This window comes from Sinocyclocheilus rhinocerous, unplaced genomic scaffold, assembly GCF_001515625.1.
Source record: "Sinocyclocheilus rhinocerous isolate Xijiao unplaced genomic scaffold, SAMN03320098_v1.1 scaffold1243, whole genome shotgun sequence".
NCBI classification, from domain to species: domain Eukaryota; kingdom Metazoa; phylum Chordata; class Actinopteri; order Cypriniformes; family Cyprinidae; genus Sinocyclocheilus; species Sinocyclocheilus rhinocerous.
In genome coordinates this window covers 834,320-854,357 of record NW_015626033.1, presented here as the reverse complement: position 1 = coordinate 854,357, position 20,038 = coordinate 834,320, and the positions used below count along the sequence as shown (strand labels likewise).

Here is a 20,038-nt window from a genome sequence, read left to right as displayed (position 1 = left end):
GGGAGGAAACTAGTTGACGTTAGCTAGTTAATTAGCCATGTTATCTGCCTCGGTAGCAAGCCAAATAGTATTTATTTCAACACTGAAACAAATGGCAGGTGGGTCTCTGTCTTGATCGGGGGTGAAAGATACAGATATATAGTTTATGTTCGACTTGGAAGTATTTATTTAGCGATCGGCGCTAAAACGTCATCTGTACGGAGCATGGTTAGTCTACGTTACCCGAAAAATTCCCATACGACAGACTTCGTCTTTTTCGACGGGGGAAAAAGTTCCAGGGATTCATCTCCTTCGGCCATCCTACACACAGGTGACTCCGCTCGCGCCTACCGGAGGGGGAGGGGTCGTGTGACTCGCTACGCTCTTCGCTGCACACAACTGAGGGAGTCCTGCACTTTCCGTCTTTGACAACACGTAAAAAAACTGCGCATACTGCAGGAACGGTATAACGGAAAATTTTTGTGGTTTGAAACCGTGACTTTTCCAAACCGCGGTATACCTTGAAACCGGTTATCGTCCCATGCCTACTTGGGTGCATTGGGCGTGCAATATTGTAATAAGTGATATCATGCCTTAATAGGAATGTGAAATGGAATATTCCAAAGCATTTCTTGAACTAAATATGCATTTTGTAATACAAACAAGTACTTTCATCAACAAAATTAGGTGCCTCTTAAAAGAGATACTGTATATACTTTTATCAAAATAAAGATTTCTTAGAAAAAAAGTCAGTGTTGCAAAATGTTAACTCAGAGTTGTAAGATATACAGTATACTCGAAATTGCGAGCAATAAAGTCAGATTTGTGTAATAAACTTGCAATTTTAAGTCAGAATTATGAGATGTTAACTTGCAATTCTGAGAAGAAAAAAAAGTCAGAATTGTGAGGAGAGAACTCCAATTACAAGATGTAAACTCAGGATTATGAGACAAAACATTGCAAAAAAAATTATTTTTTGCAGAGCGTATGTGGAGTTTTATCGCTCTTGTGTGAGGGAGACAGGCGTATTACCTGAGGTCTTGTTGGCACTGCTGCGAGCACGGCAAACTCCAGCGCTCCAGCTGCAGGTGCACCACGCAGACGAGGTGGAGGCCCACGCTAAAGGAAAGCCCATCACACACCTACGTTACACAAGGTAGCCGCAAGTCCACAATACACACAGACCTTATCAAAGACGCATGAAGTTTTCAAACAAAAACCTCTCTTTCAGGGTTAACGTGGATGTTCAGAGCCATGCTGTGTCTCCTGTTGGAGTTCTGAGCAGCACTGTAAATCCAGAGAAACTTCCATCCAGCAGGGATTTTATCATTAACATCACAGAGGTGAAGACTAACTTCTTCATTTTGTTTTTAAAAGATTTTAAAGGCTTTTAGAGAAATGTGGCCTAATTATGACCCATTCTTGGTTCATCTTTGTGAGCAGTGTGCAGGTCATTAATGTGTATAATTGTTTGTAGGTGATCGATGTAGGCCATTTTTGGGGCTTTCGGACAGATGAGAGCAGCGTAGAGAAACAGTGCCAGTTAACAGCAGCCCTAAACATAAGAGATCTGAGACCTGTATCGGTCTCTCTTTATCCAAACCTGCTGTGTGTGGCCCCCTTCAAAGATGGACAGCAAATGGCCAAATACTATAGAGCCAAAGTACTGCACATCCTTGGCAGCAATGTAGAGGTACATGCCACACACACACGTATGCACGCTCACAATGTTCCAATGCAGAACAAAACATGAAGTCATATCTATAACTATTGCTCTATATGTATATATGTGTGCAGGTATTTTTTGTGGATTTTGGTAACACCTCTGTGGTCCCGTGCAGCAGTCTGAGAGAGCTCCCATCTGACCTCATGACTCCTCCTTTTCAAGTACGTATTTCCCCCCCCAGATTTTTACATTTTAAAAAGAAAAAGTTTTCTTTATTAAGGCTCAGCAATATAGCGAAAAAATAAAATTTTGGAATGTTTAGAATTTTACCCAAACAGCCATTGTACAGGGCTCTAGACTGCGACAATTTTTTGAGAATGTGCGAGTCAAAACTTGATGTGGTCGCATTTGTGGGAGTGCATGGTCTGCACTGCTCCAAAGTGTCTGCTCCGTGCTGCAGAGCTGTGGCACATTGTAGCAGGACTCAGATTTCAATGATCACGTGAAGAGAGGTGCTTTCAGTGCGAGTGCTTCAGGTGTAGAGCCTGGTTTATACTTGCCGCGTCAGCACGAGCGCGAAGGTAAGTAAAAATGACGCTAATATTGAGGAAATGATGGCAGACGGAGGATTTGGTTTTCACACTAAAATAAAGTAAAAGACCACCGCTTAAACCAGCAAAAAAAAAAAAAAGTTACCAAGTGATGTGCTCGTGTGACTAACTGAGAAAGCTAGTTGCAAAAGAGCGACCAGTGGGAAGAATGAGTCTAGAGCCCTGTTGTAGTTAAGTAGATTCAGTATGGTTCCTGTAAAAGGTTAAATAAAATTAAAAATCTGCTATGTATAGATAGATTGTTCCACAATCATTGTTATAATTGTGGGGTAGAATTAAAACAATTATTAAAACTTTAATTATAGTTATTGTCCTTGGTGTGATTGGGCCGTTAGTCTTAACACTCAAATATTCGCTTAAAAATGAATCCTTGGCAGACGTGTTTTGGCAAATTACTGTCCAAATAAAACATTAATTAAAATTATTGCAGTATCCGTGAAGCTGCTTACATTTGTCGCCAACAGAGTCGTTGTGAATATATGGTATATCTCTCAGCTCTCTATTACAGCTGGATTTTCTATGGATTTCAATGAGCCATAATCTGTACCTGCATGTTTCATTGCAGGCACAGGAGTTTTGCATCGCAGGCATGGGTCCGTCTGCACATTCGCTGATTCTGGGCGGTCGTTGGAGCAGCCGGGCACGTAACCGTTTTAAGACGCTCACTAGCAGCCGCTCTGCCATTGTGTCCCTTTACTCCATTCTGCATGGCGTCATGCGTGTCGACCTGCACATCTCTACGGAGGCGGGCGATGTCAGTGTGGCGGACCTTCTGGTGCAGGAGGGATATGCCCGTCACGTACCTGAAAGCTTTGAGAGTCAGGTAACCATGCCACCACCACAGTAATGTCCACCTGACAAGTTTTCTTGAATTAATTTTAATTCAGTTTTTAACATTTTATAGTCCTCTTTTGCCTAGCATCAATGAATAACTCCTGAAATATGTACCAAAATATTTCTGCTTTAAGTTTTAAATTATTTATGGTTCATTAAACTAAGTATGAAAGCTTTTTCTTACTTCCAGTTTGTGTTTTTCGCTCAGTTTTTAACTCGCAATTGCAAGTTATTCATAATTGTGAGTTTACATGTCACAGTTCACACTTTTTTTCCCTCCAAATTGCATGTTTATTTCTCACAAATCTCTTTTCTCATAATTGCGAGTTTATATTTTGCAATGGCAAGTTTTAAATTGGTAATTATGCGTTCACTTCTTACAGTTCTGACTTTTTTCCCTAAATTGAGTACATCTCACAATTCAGACTTTTAGCCTAAGAACTGTGATTTTATATCTCACAATTCTGACTTGTATTTTTTTTCTTCAGAATTGTGAGTTTAAATCTCAACCTTGGTGGAATCAAGTCCCCATAGATAAGAGAAAATATTTTAACGTTTGCAAGTCTCTTAAAACATCCTGAACTGAAATCAGCCAGGTCACTGTTTATGCTTCTCTTTTTGTGTATTTGCAGCAGTCCCATGAGGTTCTGATATCTCTGTATGAGGACATGGCCAGTGGCAGATTCACCCCTAGTTCTACTAGTGGTTCCTTGAACAGCAGGATGGAGGAAGACAAGCTGCTCATCAACGAGCTCCTTCAGCACTTTTGTGCCTCTAGCAGCAGTGCCCCCAAGTGCAAGGTGCTGGCATAGCAGCCCTGTAATCGCCTACAATCAAACTGTGCTGTTTAAACTGTGGTGTGTATTTTTTGTGTTCTAAAGGTTCTGTTCTGTCACTCTGCAGGCTTTAGTTTATGGTCCCAGCAGCCCACATAAGGTCAGCTTTCACAGCATGAGCAGGATCAGCAACTTCAGGTAAAACCTGCCTGTCCATTTCACAGAAAGTTACACACAAGTTGCATCCCAGGAAAGGATGGTAGTAATTGTTGTGGTTTTGTTTGCAGGGCTGTTGGCATTGAGAGGGACGGTATTAACTCTGTAATGGTGAATGAAAGTCCACAGAACTGGCATGAGAGGATGTTGGTGGCTGCAACTGTGTCTCTCAGCGCATCAGGTGTGCACACAATCACATGATAACAATTGGTTGGGTTTGTCATAGTAAACGTAATGTACACTACCATTCAAAAGATTGGGGTTAGTAAGATTTTTGTTTTTGAAAATTAACTTTTATTCAGCAAGGATGCATTAAATTCAGGAAATATGATAATAGGAAAAGTTTCCTGAGCAGCAAACAGTATTAGAATGGTTTCTGAAGGTGACACTGAAGACTGGAGTAATGGCTGATGAAAATTCAGCTTTGCCATCACAGAAATAAATTACATTTTAAAATATGCCTATAATTTAATTAGTTTTATTTTATTCATTTATTTTTATATCGGTGGCTAATTTTAAGTTACCACAGCTGGTAAGATTAGTGGTAATTTGGTAGCTGAACTAAATTTCATGTCTTTTTTTTTTTGTCTAATTCATGATTCAATTCATGGTACAGGTTCTCGTGTCTTGCTGAAGGAAACATCTCTGATGCCTCATATCCCCGGCCTTCCCTCCATTGTTACTATGCTCTTCACCCCTGTCATGGAACTGCGGTAACAGTCACCATAAAAACACTCACTCTCACTTGCGTTGATTTCTCACATCATTCTTTAAAGAAAAAAATGCAAATGCAAATTTTCACAAGATGTCAAAACTACCCATGCAAATTGCAACCCACAATTGTTTATCGTCATAACTATCCTTTATTGCATAATATGAACATTTGAATGTGTCCGCTGAGTTTAATTACACGGAGATGTACTCCGCAGTACTAATGAGGACAGGACCGGTTTTACTGGTGCTCTGTGCGGGCTGGGCTGGAACTCCGTTTCCCAAAATGCAATGCTGCCTGAACATGACATTGAGCTTGCCTTTGATGTCAAGTTTGATTTTGAGGACATCACAGAGGTATGTTTTGGTGTGTGTGATTATTATGCATTCAGAGGTCAGTTTTGCATGTCAGGCTTTACCTGTATAAGTAAGGCTCTTAGCTAGAGTAGGTTGCATCATAAAATGTCTAGATTATGCATAGTTTTAACAAATGATGTGTATGTGTAGATAAATGCTTTGAGAGGCACAGTGAACAAGCTGGTGTGTGACGGACCAAATGGCCTGACAAACCTGAGTCCTGACAAGATCAGCAGCCTTCAGGAGGAGGCCCGGGAACGACTTGTTGGGTACTCGATCACCATCCACCCTCCTCCTGAGACATTTGAGAGTCTCCATTACATGGGAATACTAACCTAGAAACATCTGTGATTCTTTCTCTTTAGACTATTCATTAAAAACCCCCCCAGACCAGAGTGTACACCTGTGTACTATGAGAAATTCAAGAAATGGAACCAGGTATAAATCATCCATTCCTAAAGTATTTATTCCCTAAAGCTCTTATTAGAATGAGTTCATTGGGTTCTTCACCATGTGTGTCATCAGGTGGATCGCTCCCAGCAGATGGAGCTGCAGGAGAAGGATGATGGGAAATCCAAAGGTGTGCTATTTCAGCTGCATCCAATCACCTTACTGAACATGTGAGGAGCATCATACACAAGAGAATCTAGAGTCTCCTAGTATTGCAAAAGAGATATTGTGGGGTTTTCAGTTTTAGAAGAAAGTAGATGATCTAAAAGCTTGAATGTTACTTCTATTAAATGTGCAGTATTTTTGTTTTGCCAGTCATTTGTTACTTGAGAAAAAATTTCATTTGCACAATTCAGGGTTCATCAATCTTTGCTGGAAAAATATTATTTGACTGCACTTTTTTGTTCTTAAAAAAACTTGCTGCTAATTTAGATGTTCTGTTTTAAAACGATGTCCGTTTTAATTTAGCTGTAAGCTGAGTTGACTGTTGTTGCTGTAGTTGAATGTGTACAGTAAATAATTTGTTCAAATTCCTGGACTCTTTTTTTTTTTTTTTCTCAAGGTAAAGATTTATTTATTTTTCAGAAATTACTTTGCTGTCTCTACCCAGGTTGAAAGCTCAAATATGAGTAGTTCACCAATTAGCACTATATTCCAAGCCGTCTGAAGCTGTACGATTAAATCTGCATCTATCCAGTTAACAACCAATAAATAGAACCAAGTCTCAAGGTCCTTACACACAGAGTTGGAAATTTTCGTATGCGTTTTTTTTTTTCTTTTTTCGTATTCGTCATCCTTTGCTATAAAAATGCTTGCTACGGATGCGAAAACGCAGAAAATCGAACCTGGTCCGAATTTTTTTATGACGGACGAAAGTTTCGGAGGCAATGCGTAAACGTGATTGACACAACGTGGGGTCGTATTTATTTTTTAACGTGCAAAAATTTCGGACTCTGTGTGCAAAGACCTTTACTCTGTCCCATAATGACCGTCTCATTCATAGTTCATTTGCTATGAATCACAAAACACAAACCCTCCTACATTAAGGAACATTTATTTTTTCCCATTCGTTAATTAAATACAGAGTGCAAATAGTTAAAGACTTTAAAATAATTGAACACTGAACATCGTACAAAGTTGGACAGAGTTTAGTACAGCTGGAGCTCTGCAGTCTGACAATCAGGTGCCCTAGAGAAGGACCACAAAGCTCGTCTTTAAACACCTACATGTATCCCTACAGTTCTGCAAAAAATTACAGTTACACATTTAGTAATAACATCTTCAAATGATCATTGTGCTCGAATACACAGAAAAGAACAAAAACAAAATCCACAATTCAACACGCTATTAAGTATGTCTGTACACAGAGCCACTCTACCAGTGACGGTGAATTGAAGCGATTAATTGACATGGCAGCAGAAGATTATATGACAGGCATGATTTTCATTTTCGTGTCACATTTTACAGCAGGAAATATGCACTGCAAAATAAAGCAGAGGAAGAGCACTGCAGAGATAGCAAATATTTACTCAAGACTGGACTTCATGCACTTAAATCAGAAGCAATGGAAGAGAGAAGCACTGTGTGTGTCCCTCTGGTATATCTATAGCTCTACAATCGCCCACAAGGTGTAATTTATGTGAATCAGTGTTAGTTACTTATGCAGGGCTTCACCGGTGACTGGCAACAGTGGGAGGGGGTGGGGGGGTTATTGGTGCCGTTAACTAACTTGTTTTTTTTAGGTGACTTTGGCCTCCTGTGTAGTTGGGGTCCTTCAATGCTGGCAAAGTTGTAGATTTTACTGGCTATAGTGTTTACTTATACAGAAGCGAAAAGTTTATTCCTTCTTTTTGGCCCCAGGAACCTTTTCTCTAATCCTGAAAAGCAAACAGAAAATTAGGCAGGTTAATTAAAAGTAAAAATAAAATAAAATAATAGAATATCAATAATATTTATACAGAACTCACTTTCCCATTATCGAGTTAACCTGGGTGCGCACCAGTCCTAAGTACTGATCAATCTGTGTCTGAAAGGGAGAGAATGAGTGAGGATTCACCATACACAATATGGATGTCAAAAGAATTGATACAAAAACAACTACACCAAAAGAAAATCATTCGCTATGGAAGCTTGTTTCTGCAAAAAAAAAAATCAGATTTAATTACCTTTTTATTTTGTGGCAGAATAAAAAAAGAATTACAAGATATTAACTAAATTGCGAGAAAAAAGTCAGAATTGTGTTTTTTTTTTAATCCAGTGGCGGAAACAAGTTTACATAATTCACTACTTTGTTAAATTATTGTAGCTTTTTTTTTTTTTAAGTTGAATGTTTAATAGCATGTTATCACTCAAAATTGATAATGAGTATCATGAAATTTCACTGTTATAGGAATCAATATCCTAAGTTCTGATATTGTGGCAAAACATGGACCCTAAAAAAAGATAGTTGTGGGGATTGGGAAAACATTACCTGGTACTTCTCGTAAACCAGTGGCATGGTAAACATGGAAACCACCGCTAAAGAGAGAAAGACCAAGGAGAGATACAGTCAGGACAACTGAGCAGCGCTCCCAGAATGCTGTGTGATGTCACTTGATTACAGTTGTTTGAGGTTATAACACCCTGACCTACAGCAGTGTGTGTGTGTGTTTGACATGGTATTTTGAGTGTACTTCAGATTTGGATGGAAATCAGACAGCAAACGCACAGCACAATAAAAACTGTTAAACATTTTTTAGAAAATCATTTCTTCATTAAGAATCGGCACTGATATAGGAGAAAGGTTATCAACTTTTCATTTAAAATTCCAACTAGCTGACTCCACCCACTGGTTTAGAGCAGGAAAAATGTGTACTGTGTATAATAATTGTAATAATGTTTCCTTCTGTATATTTGATCAAATAAATGCAGCCTTGGCGAGCCTAAGTGACTCTTTTACAAAACATTTTAAAATCTTACCAACCCTAAACCAGGGGTTTTCAACCTGTGGGGCGCCAGCACCTGTCAAGGGGGGCGCAAGCATCAGTTAATTCAGAGACGTTCCCTTGAGAATTTATGAATGAGTTAACAAATCTTTAGCCATCCACTAGGGGGCAATCTGACTCCCACTGCTAGTCGACAGTTAGAGCAGAGTTGGCTCGAGTATCGGTCACGCTCAGTGTTGCCAAGTCCGAATTGGGCTACTTGGTAACATTTTCTGCGTTTTGTAGTTTTGGGCTAGTTTTGAGTAGCAATTAGGCGGGTTTTGTTGTGAAAACCTGGTCACGCTTATTGACCAAGCGGCAACCTCCCCCTCTCTCTCGTGAAGCCAACAAGGAAGTGACTTAAACTGTAATTCATCAACTGGCCGCTAGAGGCTGGCTGCAAAAGGGAGTCAATCCCATAGACTCCCCATGTTAAAATGCCCAACTTTACAGCAGAAAAAAACATGTTTACAGCCTGGTTCAAAAAATGATTTTGGTCTATATAGCTAATTTTGCCCTTGATGACAACTGTGAGGGGGGTGAATTTTTTTATAACTCATCCGTTTAAATTATATTAAGCCTTAAAGTTCTGCATAATTGAGTGACAGGTGGATTGCAGCTGCTGTCACCACCGTCGGGCTAGGTGGGCGTGGCTTCAGCAACCTGCTCCCGCTTCTTTGCCCATTTTCGATAATCGGGGAGTGACGTGCATTGACGCGCTGCCAAGATGGCGACGGCCAGCTCCCCTATCTGTCACCTTAGCCCCCCAAAACTATCTTAACGATCAGGCCAGTGCTGCTTTCTCAAGAAAGTTTTTCATTCTCACGTGTTTTAAGGTTATGTAAATAATGTTAATCAAATAGAGCAAAAGAAAAATTGTTTGCTGCTTTAATAGCTTTAATGGATATTTGCTTTTATGTTAATTTTAATAAGGGGGGGGGGGTTGTTGAATGTTGGTGGGCCGCGAGTGAAATTAGACAAACTTGGGGCGCATTTCCTAAAAGGTTGAAAACCCCTGCCCTAAACTTTTGAATGGTAGTGTGTGTTTGGCTGTTTTCTTACCCAGAATCAACAGGGTCAGGCCATTAAACAGAGCTCCAACATAGGTCAACAACCACATCAACACTGCAAACTAAACACACACACACATATAATGTCAAATTATCTTCACAGCTTTTAAATCTTTTAAATGAACACTCAGTAACTCCTTCCCACTGTCTAACAAAATTAACAGCACTTACATATCTTTAAAATGATGTAAACCTACATGAGATGAAGACTGCAGTCATATTACTGGCCTAAAACTGCTGCTTTATTCTACATTGGGTGGGCGCCACTCATGGTTTAAAATCACATGAGCCGAATGCAACCTCAAAAATGATTGGCCACTTTTGGTTCCAGAATATGCCTGCAAATAGTTATTTCCTGTAACTGAAATCTTTTGTGTAATACTCCATGCCAATAGGTTTCAAGACTACTGTTCAACCAGTGAAACAGAATTAGAGAGTGCACCTTTAATACTAAAGGTTATCACGAGTTTGGCTTTCACATTGAAATTGCAGAAGTATCACAGAAAATTAGGGAATGAAATACTCAGGAATGTTGAGGAATGTTCATCAGCTAGCATGTTTTCACCTTTATGGAATCGACCAGATCCTGAACCAGGAATAGCCTGCGAAGCTCCTTCATGGTGGAGTTGATGTACAGCTGGGTCTTATCCACATACTTACTGATCTGATCTGCAGACAGAGCGATCTCCACCTCCAGATAGGCCCTGAAAAGAGAGAAGCCATGAGAGTGAGTGAACAGATTCATTGCTCAATACGTACAGAGGCGAAAGACACAAACTGAGTGTCGGACTAACTTTAAGGGGTGGCCCTCGTCGGTTTTTTGCACTGCCTGCAGGACTGATTTGTAGACTCGGAAACTGATGGTGGCGGAGAGGACAGCCAGAGCGAGATACGCTATGACACTCACCACGCTGAACTGGGTTAAAGAGAACAGCAGCAGCAACACGCTGCCGAACACCAGCCCGGACTGCTTCACATCCCGCCAATGTAACAGATCTACCACTGAAGAGGGGGAGAAAAACAAGTAGAAGTGTGATCAGAACAAGAACCATGTCAGTTCTTATGTACGTTTGTGCACAAATTTTACAGTGAGAAATTACAGCATGAACCTGATTGGTCAGCATCAAATCTGCACAATCACAGGTTGCAAGTCTCTCTACACTTGTTCTATTTTATTTGCTCTGTAAAACATTATTCACGTAGCCGTCACAAATGAGCAGCTGTTTAGTATTTGTTACACTTATTATGTAATAGCCATTTACTCATCACTACTAAAAGAAGGTCTCATTCACTATATGTGTACATGAAATATGACATTCCTGAAGAATCAACCTTTATTTCTATAGCACTTTATACAATATAGATTGTGTCAAAGTGGCTTCACAGAGATAAACAGGAAATAACAGAAGCAATTATGAAAACTCTGCAAAGGAGATTTAGGTTCTGCTGTAAAGCAGCTCTCAAAGACAATAGTGTGTTAGTTCAGATCAATAAGTGTGAAGTTAATCGATCAGCTATAGGCAGCAATGTTATTCATCTCAAATCAGTTCAGTGTTGATTTAATTTAAGTTTAATACCAGTGTCAGTGTTGCAAGATGTGATTCAGCTATAAAGCAGCTCTACAGAAAAAAATAATGCCACTATCCAGCTCAAGTTTTGACAGTCAGTGTGGTCATATAGATAAACTACTTAAAGTTAAGTGTCTTTCAGAACCCAACTAAGCAAGCCAGAAGGCGACAGTGGAACCCTATCAGAAATTTCAATTAGTTTTATTCATTTCAATAATTGTGACTTTTACAGGTCTGGAAATCAATTTTAAAATTCTCTTTTGAAGTTTTTTCTTGACTGTATTCATCATGCATTTTCCATGAAGAGAAAATGTGTAACCTCGAGGCTATATGTTCACACCTGTCTACCTCCCACAGCACCTGTTGTCAACTTATCTAACCCTAACCATCTGTGTGCACACACTGTACTGGGTTAATTATTGCTGTTGGGTAAGACTAGGGTTATGCCGGTATCAAATTTTCATGTTGCAATTAATTGGTTCAAAATTCGGAATAATTTGTAATATATAATTATTCACGGTATTTAGAAGTGCCCACGATAACAATATCGTGCATGCTCGTTACCGTGATATACCGCATTACCGAATACCGGCACAAGTCTAGGTAAGACAGTACAAATAGTCACGTTATCAGAAGTGCTATAATATAATGACCACACACAAAGTGAGCGATGAGCCTTCACCATACTTGCATAAACTTTTAGAAATATAGCAGTGGAATGGAAAGGTGCAAGAAGGTTACAACTTTTATATTGCAGGTTTGGTTTTGGCAAGTGCTTGAGTATATCCACGTAAAATGGAACTGATAAAAGGCAAAACTTTAGGTTACTATCGTAACCCCGGTTCTCTGATAACATGTTCCCATAGTGAGATGTTTTAACAAATGTTAAAAAGAGAACCTAGTCTATGGTGAAATTATCATCACTCTACATAGGGGAGATAAATTTATTTCTACAGCGTCACTATAGACGTGTACCATCTTAAGGTACAGTGGTAATCCCCCTTGGCGCAACCTAATGTCAAGTGTCTTGCTCAAGGATCACCCCTTTCAGTTCAAACCCTTTTGGTTACTGGCCCCAACATGCATCTCACACTCATTTAGATACAAAACTGTACAACTACCATTCAAACCTACAAAGTAGTCCCACTGTTCTCCAGGAGCAAGTCATTTACCAAGTACTGGGAGCATGCAGCATATGCATTAAACAGATTAAAACCAAGCACATTCAGTGACCAAATATAACTTACAAAACACAAAACAAATGCTCTTTCCTGCTCTAAGAGCCAATCCTTACTTGAAACATTCTGGAGCTTGTATTTGCTATTGATGTGAATCTGACTGATGATGAAGAATTAACGTCTTGTACTACTTATCTGACATGCTGCTTTCCGTATAATATTTAGCATGCAAATATCAGTGCGGTAATCATTACAGTCCAGGATGCTGATTGATCAATATAGAGTCTCTTATAGAAGCCTCTTATACTAATCAAAGCTGCATTTATTTGATCAAAAACAAAGTAAAAACGGTAATATTATGAAATATTACAATTTAAAATACCAGTTTTTTTATTTTAATGGATTTTCAAAACGTTAACTTATTCCTGAGATAGCAAAGCTGAATTTCAGCAGCCATAACTCCAATATTCAGTGTTACATGATCCTCCGGAAATCATTCTAATATGCTGATCGTGATTTTTTTTCAGTGTTCTTTGATGAATAGCAAGTTTTATTTGAAACAATACTTTTGTAACATTGTTTTTTATTGTCACTTTTGATCAACCGAATGCAACTTGCTAATTAAAATTACCCATTTCTTAAAGGGGTCATATGATGCTGCTAAAAAGAACATTATTTTACGCCTTCTTTCTTTGCGTGAACATTTGGGGGCTTTATGCAAATCTTCCCACATAGTGAGGTAGGTATGTGGGGGCGTGTTCGAACGAGCCGTTTTAGGTAGGTGTGGCTAACTCTTAACTTTTATAAAGAATATCTCTTTGGATTTGAGACTTTAGTCTTTGCAACTTTACAGATCTTCTTTATGCACCAAGAGCTTGTAACACTCTAAAGAGAAAGGAAAAAATGAAATCGCATCATATGACCCCTTTAAATCTTACTGACCCCAAACTTTTGAACGGTAGTGTAAATAGCAAAAGCTACGAACCATCTGTTTGGTCAGCATTGACCCATCCATTTTGGCCCATCCATTTGGTCACCCAAAGAGAATTTCTTTGCATTCTTGTATGCAAGTTCTTTCAAATTATTATGATACTTCACAACCAAGCGTGTAAGATGGTTGACAGGTTTCAAGCACTGTAAACTAGCCTAGGTCTTTCTTCTCTAACTGCTGGAGGAAAACACATTCCACCTTTCCATCACCTTTCCAGCCAAATATCACAAAGACAACACAAGTAGAACTTGTTGCCATGAGAACCAGCAGATTGAGATCTCTGAATCATCTCTTCAGTCTCTGCGGCAAGCGAGAGCTCCCTGTAACTTCTGTACGTTTTCTTTTTTAGCATCTGCATTTTTACACCTTTTGCTGCTGCTTCAGAAGAAACCGTTACACACTCACGGAAGCTGGTCTGTCACACTCTAGCGTGTGCATGACATCTGTAGTCCCCTGTGTGATTCTCCCATCAGTCCCGCTGGGCTAAATTTAGCCTGGCAAAGCTTAGAGGAGGGCAGAAATATCGGCCATTTTTATCTCGAGATTTTTGCTCGAGCTTAAGTTCAAGATGAAGTGCAGACTTCATATTCGACTGATCGTTGAACACACTGTCAATTATTCTTAACTTCTGATGGTCTCTAATCAATAATAATGTAAAACAAAACAACTTTAACATAACTATTAAACTATAACCTCTGATGATGATACTTGCCTGTTCTGACAAATCCTTCAGTTAACTGACTCTCTAAATAGAACAAGACTAAAAATAGCAACTTTCACACTCTTTTTCCTAACACACACCTTTAAGTATTTACTTAACTAAAGCAGACTGATATAAGACTATTGTTTAAGGATATCCAGTAGTTAGGTGACTTAACATGGGCTCTAAAATCACATATGGACACTAAAGCACCACTAAATTCACTTCCATCCATCAAAACCAGTGACATCTGTAGTTAATTCCATCACTACAAACAATAGTCTCAGAGATCCCTGATTTTTATTCTAAAACTCCAAAGCTAGCAGAAGACAGAGAGAGCTACTGACCTGAACCACCCATGACTGCAGACAGCACGAAAAAGAGAGAGAGACAGTGAGTGGGAACGCACACAAAAGGAGAGAGAGAAAGGCAGAGAATGAGAGGGGGGGGGACCGGCTCATACTACCATTGGCTAATAATGGACACACACACACACACATTCATACAGCATACAGGGTGACAAATAGCCCAGACTGAAACACAAACAGTCAAAAATCACAATTATGTGTGACCCTTTCGCAGAACCTAATTAATCCACCTTGTTTCATACGTCCTATGTGGCGAGTGTGTGTGAGAAGAGAAAGAAAGGGGGCAGCAGCGGTTGCTATAGATACAGTGTTCCAGTTTCCTTTACACACATTGCTTAGGGGGCCAGCTTGAAATAAGAAGGTGGTGGTGGGGGGTAATTGTGTGCGTGTGTGCTGGTGTTTAAATGTCGGAGTGTAATTATAGCATCAGAGATGCACATCCAGCTTGACAACCAGGCTAACATTATATCCAACCATTCACTGCCTGAATGAAAGTCATTGCCACGGGCAAAGGCCTATATGGAGTATGGCAGTTAAATTCTGGAAGTAAAAATCAGATTAATTTTTTCCATAGGGGTTTCGTTTTTTATGGATAACTTAAAACAGACTTAATAAAAACAGACTAACTGTGAGCTACAAGGTTGTTAATCAATGGCATATGCCACTAGCTGGCATTATTTCAACTTTTTTTTAAATAATTGTGTTCAACAGCACAAATCCTGGTGAAACACATGACCCATGGTTCTGCAAAAAACGGCATCAAATCAGAAAATCAAAACAAGTTGCAAAACTTAAAGCACTGTAAATTATCTAGCTAATCTCACTACACTCTCAAACTACTTAAATGTTTGTATATGTTTGTATATGTATGCACATTTTGCAACAGTTGCAAAGTATGATGTTTCTATATACGCAATCAACATCTTTAAATCAGTATTTCTCCATATTTTGTGTTTATTTTAATTACATTCCCAATTTATATTTATTTTAATCATATTTGCAATGCTCCATGGGATTGTAGTTCATTTTCTCATTAAAGTTGTTAAGCACAGTCTTGTACATTTAACTTTTTATATTAAAATAATGTTTTCCTTCAAATAAAATTTTGTAATATTGTGATTCACCTTGTAGCTGTTTGGTTTGATTCATGGCTTATAACTTTTAATCAAAGACTTTTAAAAAATCCCTAAGGAAAAATTAATGAGAACCAAGGAAGCTGAAAAACTTTGGGACTAAAAGCCTGAAGGTTCAATCAAAATGGTTGAATAACTTAATATACTGTTGTAGCGCATCATAAAAAGATCGTTTTAATCAGCTAGCAAAATGCTAAGCTAGTACACGAAGCTATGAAATGCATCCTGGACCAGAAAGGGAACATGTGTGACTGCCTTAAAACCTTCTCTGCACTTCTGACCTTCACAATGCCCAAGCATGGTGAGTTACTGCACTATATTCCCATTGGACACTTTATTTTTGACTTTCCATGTACATTTTTACTCCCGGTCTGTCTTTGTTTACCTTGCCACCACAATTAAAAATGAAAATGAAATGTCATTGTATTACTTTATAGAACACAAAATAAGATATTTTGAAGAATGCTGGAAACCAATATTTTGGTTACCACTGACTTCCACAGTATCGAAAAAAAAAATCTAAAAATACCTTCTTTTATGCTCTAAAGTAAGAATGCCATGCTGATTGGTAGCAACACAAGGGTGAGTTTTATAGCAATGACAGAATTTTGTTTTTGTTGAATCTCTTTAAAACAAGTTAACAGAGACTTAGTCTTCCCTGAATCAACATGACCGCTGTTTTTGTCACATTTTGTGCCAGTTTAAGTTTTAATTAGTGTTGGTAGTAGCTTATCGGTTAATGATCTGGGCTGCTGACACAAAAATCTCAAAAATAGGTGACCCAGGCACCAGAGTTACTGCAATCACAATCCTGGTACTCATACACTGTGCTCCTAATAAAGACCCCATACAACACACACACAAGCCTGGAAATTCCAGAGCTAAACAGGAAATGGAATCCAGCCCCACCAAACGATACTAATATAATTGAAATCTGGAGGGAATATATGTTCCTAATATTTCACTGATTGGTTACGCATAACAGGGAAGGGGTGTGTCAAGCTAATTTGAGGCAGAAAAATACCTCTATATTTATAGACACAAATAACTAAATATTGATAATGAATTGAAAATGCACATTTCCATTCAAAGGTCTACTAAACTAAACTCCAGTATCTCAAATCATGCATAATTCAGGTAAATCTACCACTTCATATTTTACATATACTGTGCTTGCTTTTGTAAAATGTAATCAGGAAGAATATTCTGTCCTGGCTTTAGAAACCCTGTTGTTTTATCCATTATTTAGCACATTAGAGCAATTATTTTATTTATTTACTTTTATTTAATTACTTCATACAGACAAATGTATATGGATGAGTTCAAATAAAACACTTCCTTCAGGCCTGTGAGTGTTTTAAAAATACAGCACTGAATGTTTTATATATTTATGTGTTGCTTTATGCATGTCTCTGTGTGTATGAGAATGCAGTAAGATGGGTCTAGACTCTAGAGAGTTTATGAATCATCAAAAAACAAGAAATGATTTCATAGTGATGTTATACGATCATGCGGGGGAAATGTGATGTCATACAAATAGCATAAATATAGAGACAAACTGAGTAGAGTAAAAATGTATGTTTGTGCTGTTAAATGATCATGAGTAGAATTTCTAAATTGTTTAAACGCATAATGCTAGGAATGGATTTAAGATATATCTACTATGCATTAGTTTAAAATGTCCTAAACATATCTAAGCAGGCACCAGAATATAATAGAAATCCTCATGTGGACTCCTTTTTCACTTGGCCCATGCCAAAACAACCACCCTGAATACTCTAGCAACGTCCTAGAAACCATTAAGAATGCCTTATACCGAGAATATTGTCAGGCCAATTATAATGTTGTGAATTTTGCATCTAGTTAAAGACAGTAGTTTCAGCAAACACAACCATACACAAATACTGTAGCTTTACAAACACAGACTGTCAACACTCACACAATGCAGTCCCCATAAATGGAGTGCCTGCACTCCCTCCCAACACCATTTATCTAGGTGGACATTTAAAGGGGTCATATGATGCGATTTCAAGTTTTCCTTTCTCTTTGGAGTGTTACAAGCTCTTGGTGCATAAAGAAGATCTGTAAAGTTGCAAAGACTAAAGTCTCAAATCCAAAGAGATATTCTTTATAAAAGTTAAGAGTCAGCCACGCCTACCTAAAATGGCTCGTTCTAACATGCCCCCACATATCTACATCACTATGTGGAAATATTAGCATAATGCCGCCCAAATGTGCACACAAAGAAAGAAGGCGTGGTTTCAGGAACAGCAGTCGTGGGGATGCAGCCATGTCAGGGAGACGCTGTGTTTCAGTGCGAGTCAAAGGAGGGGGCTTTGTAGAAAACGAAGCGTTTGAGAGAGGCGGGGCATAGAGGACCTACAATAATGTACAGTATTTGAAAAATAATTAACATTAAAAACATTAAAGCATGTCAACATATTCTGTTACACCAAATACACAAAATAATGATCTTTAAAATGACCCCTTTAAAATGTGCCTGCCAATGTACTAGAATAACCTAGAGAATTCTGTTTGTTTTTCTTTTAAAAATATCCTAGCTCACAATTTCTTAGTCTTGCATGGAGGCTCGTTCGTTCTCCAGGTATCATGGATGCCTGTTGAAGAGAATGATGTAATCAGGATGGGTGTGACCTGGTTGCTACAGCGACAGGCTCATCCAGCGCTGCTGTAACCGCGAATGAAGATAAAAACAGCCTCAACTCCGTTCCGTGGCAAACGGAGCCTAATCTAACGACACAGCGGGGTTACCATATCAGCATTACTATGAAGCAGACAGACCACCTGCCATCCCTCATCCCAAAACAGATGCCTCTCCCCTCTTCTCTTTGTCCCACCGGCGCAGAGACAGAGGCTTCATGTAAAACGCAAAACCTAATACACGCTCAAATATACAGCATAAAACACACAAGGCGTTGTAAAATGAGTACCATAAAACACAGTTTTATACAGACAAACACGAAATCTGTACCCTGCCCTCTGCAGCTGCTCCAGGTGCACTCTTTCTTCCCTTTATCCATTTCTGTCGTTTCTCTCGCTGCTGTCGTCTTTCTCTTTTCCCTTTCGCAGATCTTATATCTTCCCGAGACCCACTATCTCAAGCGTCCGAACGGCATGAATGGCCAGAAAGGAGAGAAGAGAGCAGAGGAGAGGCAAGCTAATGCTACTCAGTGAGGAAACGGACAGAGAGAAAGAGAGGGAGAGTTGCTGCTCTGCTGGATGAAACAGTAAACACTGCAGCCTCCACCGCAGAGAGCGGAGCGAACCATATGCAACGCCCGGGGCGTGATGGGGGTTGGGGGTTTGATTCAGATCAAAGAGGCCCCACCCTAACAAAGCTAATACATAAACATTAGCGAGGTCACGTGACCACGTTGGCATAAGGTGCGTTCGACTTCATGCGGCGCTGCGCAGACCGATCGGCGGCTGACTTGAAGCAGTGCATGCCGGTTAGAAATTTTGTCCGACTTTAACCGGCGCCACGTCACTGTCACGTGTAGCATCAAAGTTTCGAGAGCAGTCGGCTGACTCAGCTGGCGCAGCTTTTTCAGAGCAGGCTTGTTTGAGATGAGCAAAATCTGCGCAGAACCGATCACCGCGAGATGCATGCCAGTTAGAAAAGTGTCCGAGTTACCACCGACTTGCTCTGATGTCATGCTGACATGTGCCAAAAAACTCTCGCGACGGCGAGACGGCTGTGTCGGATTGTGCAGTCGAGCGCAGTTGCTCTCCACCGACTGCGCTTATCAAAAGCATGATGGGAAACGATCATAGACTGTATAAAAACATGGATGTATTGTCTGTGACGTCAGGTTTCAGAAGAGCGTTTCTGAAGCTCAAAGTGGGCAGAGCCTGTCATGAATCTGCTGTTAAAAATGAACCATCCATTCATCATATCATCATGCAAAACATACAAATCAAATAGCGAATTTTTCATTAGGCTCGTTTGAGATTAGCAAAATCTGCGCAGAACCGATCACCGCGAGATGCATGCCAGTTAGAAAAGTGTCCGAGTTACCACCGACTTGCTCTGATGTCATGCTGACATGTGCCAAAAAACTCTCGCGACGGCGAGACGGCTGTGTCGGATTGTGCAGTCGAGCGCAGTTGCTCTCCACCGACTGCGCTTATCAAAAGCATGATGGGAAACGATCATAGACTGTATAAAAACATGGATGTATTGTCTGTGACGTCAGGTTTCAGAAGAGCGTTTCTGAAGCTCAAAGTGGGCAGAGCCTGTCATCGCCATCTTGGCAGCACGTCACAGCGCGTCACTCCAGGATAATCGAAAATGGGCAAAGAGGCGGGAGTTGGTTGCTGAAACCACGCCCACCTAGTTCGACGGTGACAGCAGTGGCAATCCACCTGTCACTCAAGTGGCCACGCCCTTAATTATGCAGAACTTTAAGGCTTAATATAATTTAAACGGATGAGTTATAAAAAAAA

At 39.6% G+C, this 20,038-nt stretch overlaps 2 protein-coding genes across 5 annotated transcripts in view; one reads left to right on the top strand and one right to left on the bottom strand.

Annotated features, from left to right (window-relative positions):
• The window catches only part of tdrd9 (tudor domain containing 9), a 24,744-nt gene extending 18,467 nt beyond the window's left edge, over positions 1-6,277 (top strand). For both annotated transcript variants that reach the window (XM_016511062.1, XM_016511055.1), the window contains exons 23-35: positions 962-1,135; positions 1,211-1,322; positions 1,457-1,672; positions 1,777-1,866; positions 2,822-3,079; positions 3,723-3,890; positions 3,994-4,064; positions 4,154-4,263; positions 4,699-4,795; positions 5,012-5,150; positions 5,301-5,419; positions 5,516-5,588; positions 5,676-6,277. In XM_016511062.1, the coding sequence (XP_016366548.1) occupies positions 962-1,135; positions 1,211-1,322; positions 1,457-1,672; positions 1,777-1,866; positions 2,822-3,079; positions 3,723-3,890; positions 3,994-4,064; positions 4,154-4,263; positions 4,699-4,795; positions 5,012-5,150; positions 5,301-5,419; positions 5,516-5,588; positions 5,676-5,774 (1,726 nt within the window). In that variant the 3' untranslated portion in view covers positions 5,775-6,277. The remainder of the gene's footprint in view (positions 1-961; positions 1,136-1,210; positions 1,323-1,456; positions 1,673-1,776; positions 1,867-2,821; positions 3,080-3,722; positions 3,891-3,993; positions 4,065-4,153; positions 4,264-4,698; positions 4,796-5,011; positions 5,151-5,300; positions 5,420-5,515; positions 5,589-5,675) is intronic.
• A 361-nt stretch (positions 6,278-6,638) lies between these two features.
• LOC107707153 (reticulon-1-A-like) overlaps positions 6,639-20,038 on the bottom strand; it is a 32,893-nt gene continuing 19,493 nt past the window's right edge. The window contains exons 4-10 of one of the 3 annotated variants that reach the window (XM_016511073.1): positions 14,418-14,432; positions 10,428-10,635; positions 10,199-10,337; positions 9,626-9,695; positions 8,071-8,117; positions 7,568-7,626; positions 6,639-7,477 (exon numbers count right to left, since the gene is read on the bottom strand). In XM_016511073.1, the coding sequence (XP_016366559.1) occupies positions 7,438-7,477; positions 7,568-7,626; positions 8,071-8,117; positions 9,626-9,695; positions 10,199-10,337; positions 10,428-10,635; positions 14,418-14,432 (578 nt within the window). In that variant the 3' untranslated portion in view covers positions 6,639-7,437. Of the gene's footprint in view, positions 7,478-7,567; positions 7,627-8,070; positions 8,118-9,625; positions 9,696-10,198; positions 10,338-10,427; positions 10,636-14,417; positions 14,433-18,563; positions 18,886-20,038 lie in introns of those variants that run through there. The other 2 variants (XM_016511087.1, XM_016511080.1) reach the window with 2 other exon arrangements.